The sequence below is a fragment of the Bubalus bubalis genome, chromosome 1 (assembly GCF_019923935.1).
Source record: "Bubalus bubalis isolate 160015118507 breed Murrah chromosome 1, NDDB_SH_1, whole genome shotgun sequence".
NCBI classification, from domain to species: Eukaryota; Metazoa; Chordata; class Mammalia; order Artiodactyla; family Bovidae; genus Bubalus; species Bubalus bubalis.
In genome coordinates, this window is record NC_059157.1 from 129,733,710 (window position 1) to 129,755,813 (window position 22,104).

Below are 22,104 nucleotides of genomic sequence, written 5' to 3' on the forward strand. Positions count from 1 at the left end.
GAGATAACCATTCAAAATAGCTTAACAAATCAAGTCCCAAGGTATAAATAAAAAAGTGCAAACCCTTTGTGAAGAAAACTATAAAACTTAATGAAAGAAAATAAAGGCAACTGAAATGTACCATGTTTATGGATCTGATGATTCCACACCAACAAAAAGAAAAAGGAGGAGGAGGAGAGGAAGAGAAAGAAAAAAAGGAGAGATAGTGAACCCATAATCAATCCACACCATGACAAGTCAGTTTTGGGTAGAAAGTAGATCTCAACGTCAAATACAAAGAATAAAGATTTTTGAAGATAATCTAGGAAAATATCCTTATGATCACTGGCCAGGGAAAGATACGTTAAAACAAGCCACAGAAAATAATGATTGCTGAATTTCACTGCACGAGTCAGAAGACACATGAAGACTCATTAAGAGAAGGAAAAAAAGTCACAGAGAAAAAACATTTGTGACGCACCTAACAAAAAGCTCACATCCAAATATAAAAAGAACTTCTACAGTGCAATAAAAGACATATAACAAATAACAACAACAACAAACAGAGACAAAAGACAAAATACCAAATAACCAGACAGCCCAATGGAAAAATGGAAAAGACATGAATTGACAGTTCACAAAAGAGGGTGTCTAAATGGTCAATAAACACGTGTACAGATATCCAAACTCACTGGTAATCAAGATAACGCAAATTAAAACTACAGTGAGGTACAACTACTTACCACACTGGGTAAAACTTAAATTCTAACCTTAAGAAGTCTTAGCAAAGATGTGGAGCCACAGAAAAGTTCATATACTGCTGGTCGGGTGGCCGGTGGTAAACTATTTCAACCATTTCAGGAAACTGTTTGACATTATCCAGTGAAGTTGTAGATTTGCATATCCTTTGACACAAATTCCTCTCCTAAGTATATACCCTAAAAAAATGTGTGCTATGTTCACCAGGATACATGTACAAGAATATTTAGAGAAGGGTCAATTGAAATAGCCCCAAACTGGAGAACTATAAAGTGAAGCAGTGGGGTGATGACTATAAAATTCAAGAGAGTTGTTAGGGGAGGGGTAAGTGATTGGGTCCCTCACCTATAGCCAGATATCCTGGAGTGTGAAGTCAAGGTGACCTTAGGAAGCATTACTACGAACAAAGCTAGTGGAGTTGATGGAATTCCAGCTGAGCTATTTCAAATCCTAAAAGAAGAGTCTCTTGATGAGAGTAAAAGAGGAGAGTGAAAAGCTGACTTAAAACTCAACATTCAGAAAACTACCATCATGGCATCCAGCCCCACCACTGCATGGCAAATAGATGGGGAAACAATGAAAACAGTGACAGATTTTATTTTCTTGGGGTCCAAAACCACTGCAGACAGTGACCGCAGCCACGAAATTAAAAGACGCTTTTTGGAAGGAAAGCTATGACAAACCTAGACAGCATATTAAAAACCAGACATATCAATTTGCCAACAGAGGTCCATATAATCAAAGCTATGGTTTTTCCAGTAGTCATGTACGGATGGGAAAGTTGGTCCATAAAGAAGGCTGGGTTCTGAAGAATAGATGCTTTTGAACTGTGGTACTGGAGAAGACTCTTGCAAGGAGATCAAACCAGTCAATCCTAAAGGAAATCAACCCTGAATATTCACTGGAAGAACTGATGCTAAAGCTGAAGCTCTAATGCATTGGCCACCTGATGCTGCTGCTGCTGCTGCTAAGTTGCTTCAGTCGTGTCCGACTCTGTGCGACCCCATAGACGGCAGCCCACCAGGCTCCTCCGTCCCTGGGATTCTCCAGGCAAGAACACTGGAGTGGGTTTCCATTTCCTCCTCCAATGCATGAAAATGAAAAGTGAAAGTGAAGTCGCTCAGTCGTGTCCGACTCTTAGCGACCCCATGGACTGCAGCCTACCAGGCTCCTCCATCCATGGGATTTTCCAGGCAAGAGTACTGGAGTGGGGTGCCATTACCTTCTCCCACCTGATACAAAGAGCCAATTCATTGGAAAAAAACCCTGATGCTGGGAAAGATTGAGGGCAGGAGAAGGGGGCGACAGAGGATGAGATGGTTGAATGGCATCACCGATTCAATGGACAGGAGTCTGAGGCAAACTCAGGGAGATAGCTAAGGACAGGGAAGCCTAGCATGCTGTAGTCCATGGGGTCGCAAAGAGTTGAACAGGACTGAGTGACTGAACAAGTGATTGGGTCAGGGCATTCTTAGGATTTGACCAGGAATCCTAGGTAGTTAGCTCCAAATGTATTTGCATTCACACCCATGTTGATGATTACAACAGCGTGACAACTCTTAAGGGTTATGGAATGGAATTCTCCTTTACAATACAGACTTATGTAAAGCCCTGAGGCAATGAGATTCAGGGCAAGCAGGCAAAGAAGGATAAGTGGAAATAAACTGGAACACACAAAGATCCCTCTTGGGAGCCAAAGGGAAGTTTAAGGAGAGGCTCTGTCCAGTCAGAGGGTCTTAAAGGGATATAAAAAAGGGAGGTATGGTATTGGTTCTGAGTAAAACATATGCATCCCATATTTTCTCCGCAGACTCATCTTACACCATTAATATAAGTGTACCATCCTACTCTGTGGTACCATTACTTCCTGTGTAAGATAAGACTGAGGAGAAAATATGAGATGCATACGTTTTACTCAGAACCAATACCATGCCTCCCTTTTTTGTATCCCTTCTAGATACTTTAGGATACTGTAGATTCCAAGTGTTCTTATGTTACTGAAACAGATATATTACTCACTGAACTGTATACTTATCTTGTAGTTCTCTTCATATAATTTATAGGAAAAATGAGTCATTAAATGTACATATAAATGACATTTATTTGTATATTTTGAATAATTTCCATGTAAATAAATTCACATTTGAGAGAAAAATCTTTGTTAAATCAGGGCATCGTGATTGTTGGTTCAGGGACTTGGATCAACCATCACCACTGCCCTGAGTGTCATGGCTCTGGTCTCTTCAGGTGGAACAATTTCCTCAGCTCCTATGGAGCTGGAGCACAGTATGAGGTCTTCTAGGCAATGGCACCCCACTCCAGTACTCTTGCCTGGAAAATCCCATGGACAGAGGAGGCTGTAGGCTCCTCTGGGAGCCTACCATGGGAGCTGGTAGGCTGCAGACCATGGGGTCGCGAAGAGTCGGACAGGACTGAGCGACTTCACTTTCACTTTTCCCTTTCATGCATTGGAGAAGGAAATAGCAACCCACCCCAGTGTTCTTGCCTGGAGAATCCCAGGGATGGGGTAGCCTGGTGGGCCGCCGTCTATGGGGTCGCACAGAGTTGGACACGACTGAAGCGACTTAGCAGCAGCAGCCACAAGAGAGGGCAGAAATCATACACATGAAATTTTTGAACCTGCACCTGTGCTGTCCATAACCTAAGACTTAGTGAAAGGGTTAAATCAAAGCAAAGGGCAACATGTATGGTAAACGACTTTAATTTTTTTGGCCACATGGTTTGCAGGATTTTAGTTACGTGACCAGGGACTGACTCCTAGCCACGGCAGTGAAAGCGCCAAGTCCTAACCACTGGACTGACAGGGAGTTTCTGGTAAGTGACTATTTAAAATAACTTTTTGGTTATAAGTTTTGAAGAAGACACCTCATCAATGTTGCTAAAATAACAGGCATTTTCTTTTCTATCGGTTTATCTCCTTAGTTTGCCTATAATATCCTGTGGGCTTCAGAAATATTAAAAAACAATTTGGTGCTGCTTGGGTGGGTTGGGATGTGACGGTGTGGATGTGATAAGGGAGAAGAAAAACACTTACCTGGATAGGGCTGTTGCTGCAGCTCAACTCAGAAATGATGACAGATATAATGAGGAAAATAATAGTGACTTTAAAAATGATTTGGCAGTAATTTTATTTGTTGTGCAATAAAATGACTGGCCTGTGGCTGTATATGTAGATTCAGGAGTAAACTTTCAAAGCATGCTCAGGAGGCATGCATGGTAATCCTATTATCAGATAACAGGATTTGTGCACATACCTCCCACATGCAGCATCAGTAACCCACCCTTTTAGTATTGCTGTGAAATGCAATTTGTGTGCAGATGAAAAGTTTACAGAACATGGGCCTGTGCCATGAAGCTCAACAAAGCCAGCGCACTGTGTGGCAAGGTTTCTGAACCCAACCCCTGTTGTTCCTGCTGTCTCCCTCCTTATTGATTTCTGTCCCTTGGCCAAGCTGGCTTTGTAATGGTCTGTATCCACCCAGAAACTTGCAAAATGAGCTAATCAAATAGGGCACCAGAAACCAATCCTGAATTTCTAGGCGGTTTCAGAGTCATGCCATACAGGGAGGTGAAGAGATGACTGGGTCAAACAAATGGTGGCTGAGTGTATGGTGTGAGGTGGTCAAACGGCATGAATTTTGGATAATCATTTTTTACAGAAATATCCAGAGAAGTAGGCAAAGCAAAAATTAGAGGCAAAAACTGGACTAAGTCTTAGTCTGCTAGAGCTGCCATAACAAAATACCACAGACTGGGTGGCTTAACAACAGGAATTTATTTTCTCACAGTTCTGGAGGCTGGAAGTTCAAGATCAAGGTGTCAGCAAATTTGGTTTCTCCTGAGACTTCTGTCCTTGGCTTGCAGACAGATGCCTTCTAGCTGTGCCCTCACATGGCCTTTTCACCAGACCCCTTGGTGTCCTTTCCTCTTCTTTTTTAAAATTTATTTTTATTTATTTACTTGGCTGCACTGGGAGTTAGTTGTGGCATGCTAAATCTTCGATCTTTGTTGTGGCCTGTGGAATCTTCTAGCTGTGGCATTCGAACTCTTAATTAATTTCGGCATTCGGGATCCCTGACCAGGGATCGAATCCGGGCCCCCTGCATTGGCAGCGTGCAGTCTCAGCCACTGGACTACCGGGGAAGTCCCTCTTCCTCTTCTTACGAGGATCCAGTTATTGGATTTAGGCCCTACCTTCATGACCTCATTTAAACTTAATTACCTTTTAAAGACCCTATCTCCAAATATAGTAACAGGGAGGGTTTCAACATATGAATTTTGAGAGAACACAGTTCAGAACAGAAAATGACATGAGTAGTGCTTTTAAAATAAGGTCTTGCCATACATTCAGCCAATATGTGCATGCTCAGTCCCGCTCTTTGCGACCCCATGGACTGTAGCCTGCCAGACTACTCTGTCCAGGAATTTTCCAGGCGAGAATACTGGAGCGGGTTGCCATTTTCTACTCCAGGGTACATACAACCAAGAGCCACATTAAAAGATGTTCAACATTGCCAATTATAAGAAAAATGCAACTCAAGCTACAATGAGGTACTACCTCATACTGGTCAGAATGGCCATCCTTAAGAAGTCTGTAAATAACAAAGGCTGGAGAAACTGTGGAGAAAAGGGAACTCTTTTATACTGTTTGTGGGAATGTAAATTGGTGTAGACACCATGGAAAACAGTATGGAGGTTCCTCAAAAAACCAAAAGCAGAGTTGCCATATGACATAGCAATCCCACTCTTGGGCATATATACAGAGAAAACTCTAATTTTAAAAGATATGTACACTGCAGTGTTCAATAGCAGCGTTACTTACAAGAGCCAACACATGGAAGGAACCTAAATGCCCATCAACAGATGACAGGATATGAAAGGTGTGGTATACATGGAATACTACTCGGCCATAAAAAAAAGAAGTGCCATTTGCAGCAACATGATGGACTTAGAGATTATCACACTAAGTGAAGTAAGAAAGAGAGAGACAAATAACATATGCTATCATTTATATGCAGAATCTAACATATGACACAAATGAACTTTTTATAAAACAGAAACAGATTCACAGGCATAGAAAACAAATATACAGTTGCCAAAGGGGAACGGGGTAGGGGTATAAATTAGGAGTTTGAAATTAGTAGATACAAACTACTACATAGAAAATACTGTACATAAACAACAAGATCCTACTATATAGCAAAGGGCATTATATTCTACTACTGTAGGAATGTGTTAAATCTATAGATCCCAAAGGAAAAAAGGTCCTGCTATTCACATTTTAAGGTTTTTGTTCAACCTGTTCTATTTTCTTTTGATAAAGCTTACAATAACTGGTATATATTTTCACATGAACATCATAAAGAGCAGCAGATGTTAGTAACAGAAGCTGCTGTGAAAAATATGGAAAAGAATACACTCATTACTTCTATTGCTTATGAGTGCGAAAATAAAGATTTACACTTTTATTTTCTTAAAAACTGAATGTGTGGAAAATTCACTTATTGATAGGTGAATTTCTTGATTCTTTCCAACAAGCTAATCAAGATGGGAAAGTTATTTTAATAAAATGTATTTATGTTAACCATTGCTTTTAAGACAATGTGATTGCATATGGTTTTAAGAATGGATAATCATTCAATGTACCCCTTCATGGGTACAGTCATGGGTACAATGTACCCATTCCTGGGTTAAGCAATGAATACAAATAAGACAAATAGATTTGGTTGGGAGAAAGTTCTAAACCATGAGATATATATGAAATTTGGATATTGGGGTTCTGTTGGTGGCTGATGAGGAAATAGGTTGTTCTAGCTCTTTTCTTTTCCTTGTAAAACTTGGAATCAGCTTAACTATTTCTACAAAAAAGCCTGCTGTGATATTTATTGGGAATGTGTTGAATCTATAGATTCATTTGACAAGAAGTGATATCATAATAATACTGTATATTCTGACCTGTGAGCTCAGTACATTTATACTTTCCAGAGTCTATGGCTTTTGTACTATTTGGCTAGATTTACTCCTAAGCATTTCATGTTTTTTGATGCTATAGTCAACAATTCTGCTTTAAAATTTCAATTTTCAATTGTCTTCTACTGGTACACAGAATTACATTTGATGTTTTTCTCCCTAAGTTCTTAAAATTCATTTCATCCTTAATAAATACAGTGAAGTACTCTTATGATTAAATGATGCTCTTAACATTATTATCAAATGCTTGATTTTGAATCAACATTTCTAATGCGTATCTGCTTATCTTCAGGGTTTACTATGTTATGCTTTTATGTAGTTTTTAAAAAAATAATTAAATTGGAGGCTAATTACAATATTGTGGTGATTTTCGCCATATATCAACATGAATTAGGCATGGGTGTCCAGGCATCCCCCTATCCTGAACTCCCCTCTGACCTCCCTCCCCACCCCATCCCTCTGGGTTGTCCCAGAGCACCAACTTTGAGGGCTGTGCTTCATGTATAGAACTTGCACTGGTCATCTATTTTACATATGGTAATATACATGTTTCAAAGGTATTCTTTCATATTGTCCCACCCTCGCCTTCTCCCACAGAGTCCAGAAGTCTGTTCTTTACATCTATGTCTCTTTTGCTGTCCTGCATATAGGGTTGTCGTTACCCTCTTTCTAAATTCATACATATGCGTTAATATACTGTATTGGTGCTTCTCTTTTGATCTTACTTCATTCTGTATAATAGGCTCCAGTTTTGCCTACCTCATTAGAACTGACTCAAATGCATTCTTTTTTTTTATAGCTTTGGAGTAATATTCCATTGTGTATATGTACCATAACTTCCTTATCCATTTGTCTTCTGATGGACATCCAGGTTGCTTTCATGTTCTAGCTATCATAAACAGTGCTGCAATGAACATTGGGGTACATGTGTCTCTTTCAGTTCTGGTTTCCTCAGTGTGTATGCCCAGCAGTGGGATTGCTGGGTTGTATGGCAGTTCTATGTCCAGTTTTTTAAGCAATCTCTACACTGTTTTCCATAGTGGCTGTACTAGTTTGCATTCCCACCAACAGTATAAGCGGGTTCCCTTTTCTCCACATTCTCTCCAGCATTTATTGTTTGTAGACTTTTTGATGACAGCTACTTTGACCAGCATGAGATAGAAGCACCTCACTGTGGTTTTGATTTGCATTTCTCTGATAATGAGTGATGTTGAGCATCTTTTCATGTATTTGTTGGCCATCTGTATGTCTTTTTTACAGAAATGTTACAATGAATTTTTTTTTATATTGAACCTGTATCTTGCAATCTTACAAAACTCATACTTTATAGTCATTTTTTCTTTTCTTTTTTTTTTTTTGGTATATAAATTTACTCCATAGAAAATCATGTCTTCTGCAAATAAGGGGAAGCTTATTTCCAATATGCCTGTCTTTTATTTCTTTTTCTTGCTTTAGTCCTTTGGGTCTCCATTATGATGCAGAATAGCAGAAATGAGAGTGGACATCCTTCTCTCATTTCTGATCTGAGGGGGAAATCATTCAGTCTTTTATCAGTAACAATGATATTAAAAGTAAGCTTTTTTGTGGATGTCCTTTATCAGCTTCTAAGCTTAAGGAATCAGAAAAAGAAGAGAAAATCAAGCCCAAAGTAAGCAGAATAAGGGGTGGGGGAGGGAATAAACATGGCAGAAATCAGTGAAACAGAAAACAACAGGGGAAATGGGTCAGTGAAATCAAAATCTGGTTATTTGAGGAGATCAGTAAATTGACACACCTCCAATCAGACTGAGAAAAGAACACTATCTTCTGACTTTTATGGTTTCTGTTGAGAAGATGGCTGTTCATCTTATTGTTCCTCCTTTGAAGATAATGTCTTTTGTTTTGCCTGATTTAAAAATTTCCTCCTTTTCTTTTGTTTTTAGCTCTTTTGCTCTGATATCCTGGTTATGCTTTTCTTTGTAGTTATTCTGATTAGGATTCGTAGGACTTTTTGAATGTGTGATTTGCAGTCTTCCATCAGATTTGTATTATTATCCCTTATCTTTTCAACTGTATTGCTGCCAGAGAATATGGTCTTCACGATTCTGATTCTTTGAGATGTATTGAGACGTGTGTTATGGCTGAGTTGAGTGTGGATTTTAAGAAATACTGCTTGTGAGGTTGAGAAGAATGTGTGTTCTCTACTTGTTAGATATCTAATTTTAAATATGTTAATTATAGCAATTTTGTTATACTTGTTCTTCAAGCATTCTTTATTCAAATTAATATGTTGTCTTCTAGACCACCAATAATTACAAAGGTGTGATAACATATGCTATGATGATTTTGAGGCAATTTTATTCTGTGCATTCAAATTTAAATTTGCTGTAATTACATAGTGAACTGAAAACTTTTACCATTATATAATAACCTTCTCTATTCCCAATAATGCTCTTTGTTTTATATTTTATCTAATATCAGTGCAGTGATCTATGCATTGTTCTAGCATTGTCTGGAATTTCTTTTTTAATCTTTTGACATTTTTATATTTTAGGTGTGACTATAAACATTTTTATATTTTAGGTGTGACTATAAACTTTTTCTTTAGCTTTAGCTAAAGAAAAAACAGATTAAATAAATTCTTAACTTGTAATTAATTCATTTATATTTATTGTCATTATTGATATAATTGGACTTGTTTCTATCAATGTAAATTTTTCCTTAGGGGCCTTCCTGGTGGTCCAGTGCCTAATACTCTGCCCTCCCAAGGCAGGAGACTTGGGTTTGATCCCTGGTCAGAGAACTAGATCCCACATGCCTCAAGTAAAAGATGCTGCATGCTACTTGGCTGTGCCAAGTAAATAAATAAACAAATATTAATTTTTTTTCCTCCTTTCTGTTTCACTTGCTTCTTTCCTTCCTTTTCCTTTTCAAGATTAATTCAATTTTTTAGTTAAAAATTTTTCTTAACGAATTTTCCCCTCATCCAGTTAAGATGAAATATTCTTTTAGTAATTACTATTGAAATTGTATCATGCATATTAAATTTAAGTAAGTCTAAAGTTAAGTTAATATGTTAAACATTCTCCTGAACGATGCAAGATGCAAGGATCTTAGAACACTTTTCCATCAGCTACTTACTTCTCATTGATGAGTCAAAACCAAAATCTGGAGACTGAAGAATCTCCAAATGCTACTTAAGTCTAGAACTTTAGTTATGTATTTTATTGCTTAAACACTATAAATTAGAACCCCACCTCTCCTTCCTTCTTTCTTTCTAATCTTCTTCTTCCTTGAATGAGCTAATTTAAAATTAAAGATGTAAATTTACATCTTTACCAATTTATTCACTAATAATTTGCATTTTAGACTTTTCTTTAACAATAGCTTTCTTTCTTACTAATGCACATTCTTTACAAGTTCCTAAAACTATTGATGGCAAACTCTTTAGATTTTTGTTCAACTGAAAATGTCTTCATTTTTTCATTATTTCCAAAAAGATAATTTTGCAGAATACATAATTATAAGCTGACAGTTAATTTTTCCCCTTGTTCAGTTGCTAAGTTGTATCTGACTCTTTGCAACCCCATGGACTGCAGTGCATCAGGCTCCTCTGTCCTCCACTACCTCTGGGAGTTTGCTCAAATTCATGTCTACTGAGTTGGTGATGCTTCCAAACCATCTAATTCTCTGCTGCTCCCTTCTCCTTTTGCTTTCAGGCTTTCTCAGCATCAGAGTCTTTTCTAACGAGTTGGCTCTTTGCATCAGGTTGCCAAAGCACTGGAGCTTCAGCTTTACTATCAGTCCTTCCAATGAATATTCAGGGTTGAATTCCCTTAGTATTGACTGGTTTGATCTCTGTGTAGTCCAAGGTACTCTCAAGAGTTTTCTCCAGCACCACAATTCAAAAGCATCAGTTTTTCAGGGCTCAACCTTCTTTATGGACCAATTCTCTTATCCATACATGAGTACTGGAAAAACTACAGCTTTGACTATATGGACTTTTGTTGGCAAGGTGATGTCTCTGCCTTTTAATATGCTCTCTAGGTTTGTCCCAACTTTCCTTTCAAAAAGCAAGCATCTTTTAATTTCATGGTTGCAGTCACCATCTGCCGTGATTTTGGAGGCCAAGAAAATAAAGTCTGTCACTGTTTCCATTTTTTCCCCATCCATTTGCCATGATCTTAGTATTTTGAATGTTGAGTTTTAAGCCAGCTTTTTCACTCTTTCACATTCATCACGAGGTTCTTTAGTTCCTCTTCACTTTCTGCCATTAGGGTGATGTCATCTGCATATCTGAGATTATTGATATTTCTTCTGGCAACCTGGATTTCAGCTTGTGATTCATCCAGCCCAGCAGTCACATGATGTACTCCATATAAAAGTTAAATAAGCCAGGTGACAGTATATAACCTTGATGTACTCCTTTCTCAATTTTGAATCAGTTAGTTATTAGATGTCTTGTTCTAACTGTTTTTTTCTTGATTTCATACAGATTTCTTAGGAGACAGGAACGGTGGTCTGGTATTCCCATCTCTTTAAGAATTTTCCACGGTTTGTTGTGATCCACACAGTCAAAGTCTTTAGCATAGTCAATGAAGCAGAAGTAGATGTTTTTCTGTAACTCCCTCGCTTTCTCCATGATTCAGTGATCCTGTCTTTTTGCTTTCTATCGGTATGGTTGAGAGGAAAACATCATTCTTTATCAGGTTGCTTTTAAAGTCTTTTTGTCTTTTGTGATCTGCAATTTCACTACAATGTATCTTTGTCGGTTTCTTTTTATTTATCTTGTTTATTATATATCAGCTTCCTTTACTGATACTTCTGAGTTTATGTATCTCATCAATTTTGGAAATTCCTTGATCATTTTCTCTCCAAATATTGCAGTTCCTCCATTCTATTTTCTTCTCTAGGATTCTGAATGGATGTATTTTAAAGTCTTTCATTTTATTCTCTATAACTTTCAATCTCTATATTAATTTTTTTTTCTTTTTTTTTTGCTATCTTTTTTTTTTTAAATTTTATTTTATTTTTAAACTTTACATAACTGTATTAGTTTTGCCAAATATCAAAATGAATCCGCCACAGGTATACATGTGTTCCCCATCTTGAACCCTCCTCCCTCCTCCCTCCCCATTCCATCCCTCTGGGTCGTCCCAGTGCACCAGCCCCAAGCATCCAGTATCATGCATCGAACCTGGACTGGCAACTCGTTTCATACATGATATTTTACATATTAATTTTTATCTTCTTTTTTCTCTATATGGGATTCTGGATATTCTTTCAGATATATCTTCCAGTTTACCAATTCTCTTTTCATTTAGATTTAATCTGCAGTCTAAACCATCTATTTTCTTTTTCAACAATTACATTTTTTATTCCCAAAAGTTTTTTTAATTTTCATTTTTTTCAAGTTGGCAGAATATTTTTGATAATCCCTTAACAATTACTTGTTCTGTGAAAGCATGTTTAATTATTTGAACAATTTATATATAGAAATGTTATATTCTGTATCTGACAATTTCCAAAATGTGAATTCCTTAGGGACTGGAATCTATTTGATGACTTGCAATGATGGTGTCTTTTTTACATGTGTATTTTCTGATTTTGGTTTTGAGCCCATATTTGCTTTCTCTTAATATGGATCTTTTGGTAATACAATGGGGATAGTTTTCTTAAGAGAATATTTATTTGTGATTGTGCTAGGCAACAGGGAGACCATTGAGCTGGAACATTTCAGTTTCCTTTGAGAAGATCAGCTTAATGTGGGATTCTCAAGTTCAACTCTTATAGTAGCTTCTAGCCCAAGACTTGGTCCAGCTGATATCACAGCTCTAATATTGGCTTGTGCCTTTAGGCCACTCTACCTTTCCCTTCTTAATACTGCGCATCATTCTGCATTCTTGAAATTTATTTTTGGAGAGAGTATCCTGAAAAATTACCTTTTTTTCTTGCAATAAAGGATGGCTTATCAGGATCTACTTGTTTTTTGGTGGGAGGCCCTCTCAGAATATTAGCTCCTCTTACTTCCAGAAAAGGAAATCTGAAGCTTTTTTTCTCAAGTGTCTGTTTAATAAGATTAAAAAAATTACAACTAGATCTTCAGCTGGGTTAAAAAAAGGTAATTCAGACAACAAAACCTATCTTATTCACCATGATTAAGCAGTGTTCCTCACAGCCCCAGTTTTATGATCTTCCCATTCACTTTATCTTGCATATGGAATGCAAACTTGCCATGGAGGGTTAGATTTAGAATGTTCAAATGAGCAAGTATCTTTTAACACAAACACAAGTTGTGTATACAATTTGGCAGATTGAAGATTACATAGAGAAAAGACTTGGAGTTTCTTACAAAGCAAATAGAAGCATGAGAACGTTACTGAATGAAGGCCAATGAGCTCCATCTCTCTAAAAAGTTAAATAAAAAAGCAAAGAGATCAACAACTTGGCATTAATGAGATTGACAGGATTTAAAATTTTACAACATTTTTCTCTTAAATCTTCATACACACCCAGAGCATGCGTTTCTGCTCAGTTGCTTCAGTTGTGTCTAGCTCTTTGTGACCCCATGGACTGTAGCCTGCTAGGCTGCTCTGTCTATGGGATTCTCCAGGCAAGAATACTATAGTGGGTTGCCATGTCCTCCTCCAGGGGACCTTTTCAACCCAGGGATCAAACTACTGTCTCCTGTGTCACCTGCATTGCAGATGGATTCTTTACCTCTGAGCCACCAGGGAAGCCCATATCCAAAGCAGTCAAAGTTTTTTTCTGTGAATACAGCAGTGTGTAAATTTGACTATTTTAAAGTTTTGCAGGTATCTCTGAATTGTATACTTAAAGTTAAACATGTGCTGTATAAGGTAGAACACCACTGATACATCAACTATAGTCTTCTTATGAACAATAATGGTCGTGAAATCAACAGCTTGAAATACCAGCTATATTTGTTCTACAAAATACAATGTATTCTTTGACTTATGTGTATCTCAATTCAGAAAATACTATGTTAAGGTAAGAAGAAGCTGTGAGTAGCAGATTGAAGGGAGATTACTTTTTGAAATTGCACAACAGAGTCTTCATGGAGGGCATGGCAAATTGGTCTGGACGGTTGAATCTCTAGGTAAGACTGATTTTCAGGTGCTATTTGTTGACAGATAAACACGTGTGGTCATGCAGAGGCTTGATCCTTATTCACATTTTATTAAAAAAATGTTATCTGTTTATTTTTGGCCATGCTGGGTCTTCATTGCTGTTTGGGTTTTTCTTTAGTTGTGGCAAGTAGGGGCAGCTCTCTAGTTGCAGTGCTTGGGTTTCTCATTACAGTGGCTTCTCCTGTTGTGGAACACAGGCTCCAGGGCACATGGGCTTCAACAGTTGTGGCACGTGAGCTCAGCAGTTGTGGCTCACTGGCTTAGTTGCACTGTGGCACGTGGGATCTTCCCAGACCAGGGATTGAACCCAAGTCTCCTGCATTGACAGGCAGATTCTTTATCACTGAGCCACCAGAGAAGCCCCCTTGTTCACATTTTAAAGTGTCTCTTCAGTTCTCATAAAATTAACTTTATGTTTACCCCCCATCTCTGGGTCTTAGTTAGTTTCCTAGTACACCAAAGATGCAAGACCAAGTGTTCGCTAAGGTTTCTCCTAGCGCTATCAGTCTGGTGTAATATATGAAGGTAGGGTATATTTTAGTATTCATCACAGCTTTCTCTCACCACCACATTAAACAGTGTACAGTAGAATAAGGGAGGCTATTAGCCACAGACAAGAAATCCAGATACGAAAAATTAAAAAAAGGTATTTAAACTGGAATGGAAGAGATAAAACTGTCACTATTTGCAGATGACATGATGCTCTATATAGAAACCTCTAAAGTCACCACACAAAAACTATTAGAACTAATAAATGAACTCAACAAGGTAGCAAAATACAAGATTAATATACAGAAATATGTTGCATTTCTTAACAATGAAATGTCAGAACAAAATCCCATTAAATATCATGCCAAAGGACTTCCCTGGTGGTACTGTGGATGGGAATCTGCCTGCCAAAGCAGGGGACACAGGTTCGATCTCTGGTCAGGGAAGATTCCACATGCCTCAGAGCAGCTAAGCCTGTGTGCCACAACAATTGAGATTGTGCTCTAGAGCCCGTGAGCTGCAACTACTGAAGCCCATGAGCCTAGAGCCTGTGCTCCACAACAAGAGAAGCCATTGCAATGAGAAGCCTGTGTACTGCAACTAGAGAAAGCCTGTGCACAGCAACAAAGACCCAATGCAACCAAAAAAAAAAAAGTGTAAAATTAAAAAAAAAACAAAAATACCCCAGCAATATAGGAATCAACTTAATCAAGGAGGTGAAAGACCTATACATTAAAAACCACAAAACATTGATAAAGGAAGTTGATAACTCAAAGAAATGGAAAGACACTCCATGCTATTGTTTTGGAAGAAACACCATTGTTAAAATGGCCACACTGCCCAAAACAATCTACAGATTTAATGTGAATCCTATCAAAATACCCTTGACATTTTCCACAGAACTAGTACAAATAATCCTAAAATCTATAAAAGACTCAGAATTGCCAAAGTAATTCTGAGGAAAAAGAACAAAGCTGGAAGTATAACTCTTTCAGACCTCAGACAATATTGCAAAGTGACAGTAATCAAAACAGCATGGTATTGGCACAAAGACAGGCACATAGATGAATGAAACAGAATAAAAAGCCCAGAAATAAACTCACACATCTATTGTCAATTAATCTTCAACAAAGGAGTCAAAGGTGTACAATGGAGAAAAGACAGTCTCTTCAACACATGGCATAGGGAAAGCTGGACAGCTACATATAAATCAGTGAAATTAGGACAGTCCCTCATACTATATACAAAAATAAACTCAAAATGGTTTAAAGACCAAAATACAAGACATGACACCATAAAATTCCTGGAAGAGAACATAGACAATACTTTCTTGGACAGAAATCATATCAATATATTCTTAGGTCAGCCTTCCAAGGCAAAAATATTAACAAAAATAAACAAAAGGGACCAAATCAAACTTAAAATCTTTTGCACATAAAAAGAAACCATCAACAAAACTAAAAGATGATCTACAGAGTGGGAGAAAATATTTGTAAATGAAATGACTGACAAGGGATTAATATCCAAAATATACAAACAGCTCATACGACTCAATTAAAAAATTAACAAACAAACAAACCACAAATAACCCAATCAAAAATGGGCAGAAGACCTAAACAGACATTTGCCCAAAGAAGACATAGTGAAAGTGAAAGTCTCTCAGTAGTGTCCAGCTCTTTGCAACCTCATGGACTATACAGTCCATGGAATTCTCCAGGCCAGAATACTGGAATGGGTAGCTTTTCCCTTCTCTGGGGATCTTCCCAATCCAGGGATTGAACCCATGTCTTCCATATTGCAGGCAGATTCTTTACCAACTGATCTATGAGGGAAGCCCAAAGAAGATATACAGATGGACAATATGAAAAGATGGACAACATGAAAAGATGCTTAACATCACTAATTATTAGAGAAATGCAAATCGTAATCATAATGAGGTATTACCTTATACCAGTTAGAATGGTTATCATTAAAAATTCTACAAATAGTAAATGCTGGAGAGGGTGTGGAGAAGAGGGAACTCTCTTACACTATTGTTGGAAATATAAATTGGTGCAGCCACTAAGGAAAAAAGTATGGAAATTCCTTAAAAAACTAAAACTAAAGCTAATACATGATCCTGCAATCCCTTTCCTGGGCATATATCCAGAAAAGACAAAAGCTCTAATTTGAAAAGATAATGCACTCAATGTGCATAGCAGCACTACTTACAATAGCCAAGATATGGAAACAACTTAAATGCCCAACAACTGTTGATTGGTTTAAGAAGATGTTGTGTGTATATATATATATACATATACATATACATATACATATACATATACATATACATATGGGCTTCCCTGGTGGCTCAGAGGTTAAAGCGTCTGCCTGGAATGCAGGAGACCCGGGTTCAATCCCTGGGTTGGGAAGATCCCCTGGAGAAGGAAATGGCAACCCACTCCAGTACTCTTGCCTGGAGAATCCCATGGAGGGAGGAGCCTGGTAGGCTACAGTCCATGGGGTCACAGAGAGTCGGACACGACTGAGCGACTTCACTTTCACTTTCATATATACACACAACAGGGGATATTACTCAGCCATAAAAAGGAATGAAATAATGTCATTTGCAACAACATGGATGGACCTAGAGATTATCATACTAAGTGAAGTAAGTCAGACAGAGAAAGGCAAATAATATGTGATATCACTTTATGTGGGATAAAAAATAATACAAATGAATCTATATACAAAACAGAAATAAACTCATAGGCATAGAAAACAAACTTATAGTTACCAAAGAGGAAGTGGGAGGGAAAAATTAGGAACATGAGATTAACAGATACAAACTGTTAAATTAAAAGTAGATAAGCAACAAAGATTTACTATATAGACAGGGAATTATATTCAGTATACTGTAATAACCTAGCTGAAACTCCAGTACTTTGGCCACCTCATGCGAAGAGTTGACTCATTGGAAAAGACTCTGATGCTGGGAGGGATTGGGGGCAGGAGGAGAAGGGGACGACAGAGGATGAGATGGCTGGATGACATCACTGACTCGATGGACGTGAGTTTGAGTGAACTCTGGGAGTTGGTGATGGACAAGGAGGCCTGGTGTGCTGCAATTCATGGGGTCGCAAAGAGTCGGACACGACTGAGCGACTGAACTGAACTGAACTGATAACAGAAAATAATCTGAAAAAAAGCAACTGAATTACTTTCCTGTATACCTGGAACTAAACTAATACAATATTACAAATCAACTATATTTCAATTAAAGAAAAAGATAAAAGGAGGACAGTTTCCTCCATGATGGGCCTCAACAGGCTCTCAACAAAACTTTTTTCCTTAAATGACTTAATCTATAGATTATTTCATGAAAAAATATCTTGATTCAAACAACTTTGTTACTTTATCTGTTATTCCTTCTTAGAGAACATTGAGTGACCTTCTTCATACAGTAATGATAATGTTGGTGATTTCATTAATTCACCTTTAGGGTGAAGATGGTACCTGGGAAGATAAAGCAGAAAAATGGAAAGAAACTAACATTTTGGTGACACTATTTGGAGCCCCTGGATCAACTCTTGCTTAAAGCTTGAACTGGAATTTTCAGTTACATGAGCCAATGCATCACCTTTATTGTATAAGACAGATGTGGATTTTGTTTACTTGCAGTTAAAAGCATCCTAATGATAATATTTCTATTTAGAGTATAACTTGAACATATGACTTCTAGCCAATAAGTGTTCCAAGAAGTTGTGTCTGACACTTTGTGACCCTCTTGACTGTAGCTCTCCAGACTCCTCTGTTCATGGGATTCTCCAGGCAAGAATACAGGAAGATCCCCCTTCTCCAGGGGATCTTCCCTACCCAGGAACTGAACCCATGTCTCTTATGTCTCCTGCATTGGCAGGTGGGTTCTTTACCACTAGTGCCACCTGGAAAGCCCCTTTTAATTTATTATCACATAAATAAAAATGGAGTTTATTATTTGGCAGGGTAAACAGTAAATATACTATTTTTCTTTTGAGATGAAAACAAAGACTGAAATGCATTAAATAAATTCAGTGACAATTAACCAATGGCTAGAAGTGTTATATATCAGTAAGACAGGTTTCAGCTCCTAGGTCACAGAGTGATTAACTTCTTTTTTGCATCCTGCTCACTCATCACATCATCCTTCCTTCTGAGCCAACACTTGGCTACAGTCTCCCTCTGTGGCAGCCACTGCCAATTTCTGAGACCTGGGACATAAGATAACACCTATTTGTGCTCCTTGTCATTTCATTCTATCTGCTTTTAAATGTCAGAATGGGGACTAACACGGCTATGGGTTTTGCAAGAAAATAAATGCAAAGCTTTTGAAAGAAAGACAAAAGGATTCATTCATTCATTCACTTGTGTATTTATGTTTCATGGAAGAAAAGGAGTGAGACTAAACTCACAGATTTTAACAGTAAAGTAACATCTGCCCTCATGTGTGCAGAAGTGAAGAACTACAAGGTTTCCAAGTCAGCTGCTGCTGCTGCTAAGTCGCTTCAGTCGTGTCGGACTCTGCGACCCCATAGATGGCTGCCCAGCAGGCTCCCCCGTCCCTGGGATTCTCCAGGCAAGAACACTGGAGTGGGCTGCCATTTCCTTCTCCAATGCATGGAAGTGAAAAGTGAAAGTGAAGTCGCTCAGTCGTGTCCGACTCTTAGCGACTTCATGGACTGCAGCCTACCAGGCTCCTCCGTCCATGGGATTTTCCAGGCAAGAGTACTGGAGTGGGTTGCCATTGCCTTCTCCGTCCAAGTCAGCAGCAACCATAATCTCACCAGTGAGAGAAATTGTAGTGCTCACCTCGTTCCACAGAGGGGCACTCCAAGCTCATCACTGAAAATGCACGCAGGGTCGCTTCTGTGAGCCGTTAGAGATCAAGTGCTTCTCATCTCCTCTCCATATCTAGGGATTATTGAGTAAAATTGAAAGTACATTTAGCAGGGCTCTTTGAGAATGATGCGCAGCTATTTTAACACCAACCCCTATGGTTCCAGCAACTTCTTCTAAATTAATTCATTTTTAAAAAAATTAACAGAAATGTGTTAAGTTTGAGAACAAATCGGACTTCAGATCTGTTTGGGTCTCCATTATACACAGATGAAATAATTATACAAAATAAAGAATACATTGCGGGTAAAACATTTCTCATTCAAAGCTTTATTATGGTTTATCAGAAATTTAGAGTCAGCTCTACCTCAAACACTCGTGCCTTCATCAGAATGGGCAGTCCAGAATTCAAAAATACATCTTGGATAAACAGAATTTTAGACAAATATGAGTCAGGTCATTATCTTTATCCCTGTGTCTGGGAGAAAAATCTTTTAGTATTTCCAAAGGCTTGATAGCATTTCCAAATCAGCAGTGGATGAAGGTGGGACCGTGTAGCTTTGTTGAATCAAATACGAGTGTATAGGATGGACCTTAAAGTTTGTTTCTCACATTACAAAATGAAACCATTAAAAGGGGAGACTCTTGTCTTTTCTAGTATATTAAAAAAGACTGAGGACCAAACCCTGGAAGGCTGGCGTCAACGCCGCCAGGCGTACCGACTCCCTTCTGAGCCCGGGAGCTCCGCCGAGGGAGCCGTTGCGTTTCCGCTAGTGAGGGGCGCTCCGAGCGCTCCCACCGCTCCCCGGGCAAACGGAAAGGGCTAATTGGCTTGCAGCTGAACAACACATTTAAAAGGCAGCATAAAAAGCCCAGAAGGGCAGCAGCCCAGATTGTGGAGCCGGCAGAGCTGCGGGCTTTGAGGGTTCCTGGGGCGAAAGGGGAAGGGGCGGCGCGCCCGGCCTCGGACAGATGGATCTCGAGCTCCCGCGGCCCGCGCGCTGGGGGCGACCGCACCAACATCTTCCCACTTGGTTTAAGTTTATTCTGGGCCGCCGGGGGCTGGAACAGGAAATGTTCAGTCTTTCATGTCCGCTGGCCGGCTGCAGTTTTGCACCTCCCGGCGAGCGCTGATGAGTTGGTTGATTCTGCTGCGTTTGAAGTTCACCATTTATTATTAAAGAGAAGTGGCAGTGATTAGTTCGGAGTTCTCAGAGAGCTAAATAAATGTTTACCAAATTACAAGGTTCAGCCCTACAAGAAACGGCTCGAACAGGTTTCTGAAATCCCTGCGAGGGCCCCAAGTGCCGCCCCCAGGCAGGAAGTGGAGTCGCGCGCTTCCCTTTGGGGGTATGCCATCTGCAGACGGCGTGGCGCTGGGGACCTTTGAGGGTCAGGGCTAAACGGAGAAAATCCCGGTCCTGAGTCCAAGTCGGTGGTCTGTGGTTTTTAAATGGTGCTATAGGCTGTGTTTATTGTATAAAGGCAGAGGTGACTGTCAAGCTAAACTTTGAACTTTCCTTTCAGAACAATTTAAATAATGCAGCATTTTATTGTCAGACAACTAAGAGGGTTGATTTGTATTGCTTCTAACATTAGGATTTTCCTAGCCTCTGTATACTCCAAAATAGATTCAAATTGTGAACACTGAAAAGAGAATATTTAGACGGTTTATTTGGCAAACAAGATGGCATCCTTATAAGATGGCATCCTTGTTAAAAGGATTTATGTTGGTTGTTGGTTATTTTAAAAACACTTTTTCCTTAATATTAGACTAACACTTTAACTTTAGAAAATGTAGAATATGGATATATTTGTGCATCGATATTATGCTATTGGTATTCCAGTTTTGTATGATTTTTTTTTTCAGCCACACTTTTTTTCTGAGAATTTTCTAATGACATAAAAAATTTCCAGAAAACATTACCAATCGTTGAACATTAAGGTGGATCCCAGAATAGCACAATTAACATAGTTACACATAGTCTGTTTGCATCTTTCTGATTATTCCCTTAGGAAAAATGCCCAGGTATGGAATTAGCAAGATAAGCATGTGAAAAAATTTAAACTACTTAGTGTATCTTGCTGAATTTATAGAATGTAAATTTAAGGAATTAATAGGTAAGACACCATTTTAATTTGAATTTCTTTGATTATGAATTGGGTTTAATATATTATGAGTTCTTTCAAAACAGGGCCAGTTTTTGCTCATCAATCAGTTTGGTGTCTTGGGTAATACCAGGTACATATTTGGTACTCAATAAATATTTGTTGACTGATTAAGGAAAAGATGAATAAATGTTAGCAGGACATTTGAATTTCTTCTTGTGTCAGTTGCTTTTTTCATATTGTTCAGTTATCGATTATTGTGAGTTGTCTTTTTCTAATTAATTTAAACTGTGTTTTACATAAGAATTTAATCTTTTGTCACTTATGTGGCAAATCATATGTGCCCTCTCCAAATCAAAAGTATATTTGTGTGTGACTACTTTTTGATTTTCAAAAGTTAAAAAAATAATTTTGTAAGTATTTTTAAACACTTTATCACATACACAAATTAATTAGCTATAGCTGTGCAAGCTAAGATTTGACACAGTTTTATATATTTTAGACATAAAATATATTTAGCAAGTTGTTCCTTGGAGTTTTTTTCTAGGACATAATATGTCAAGTAAAAAGGCATTGCAATTTTAGTCTTAGTCTGACAAACACTAGGCTCAAGACCTGTTGTCATACCAGAGAAGATCTGCCAAGTCCCTAGTTCCCAAACAACTAATAAACGCTTCTTGCTGCTCTTCCATTTGCCCTTTTCTTTTCTTGTACATTATTATTAATGAATAGAAAAAGGATCTTAGTTTCTTAAGGGGTTTTCTGCACATATCTCATTCCAAATGAACATGTA

The 22,104-nt window shown here is 38.2% G+C and overlaps 1 protein-coding gene and 1 non-coding gene across 2 annotated transcripts in view; one reads left to right on the forward strand and one right to left on the reverse strand.

Moving 5' to 3' along the window:
* Positions 1-20,225, reverse strand: part of LOC102408170 (39S ribosomal protein L51, mitochondrial-like) — a 35,580-nt gene extending 15,355 nt beyond the window's left edge. Inside the window, exons 1-2 of the mRNA XM_044945488.2 lie at positions 19,922-20,225; positions 1,509-1,513 (exon numbers count right to left, since the gene is read on the reverse strand). Coding sequence (XP_044801423.2) covers positions 1,509-1,513; positions 19,922-20,225 — 309 coding nt within the window. The remainder of the gene's footprint in view (positions 1-1,508; positions 1,514-19,921) is intronic.
* Positions 16,688-16,759, forward strand: TRNAS-GGA. The gene has a single exon. It is a non-coding gene; the product is annotated as a tRNA-Ser (tRNA).
* Positions 20,226-22,104: the final 1,879 nt, after the last annotated feature.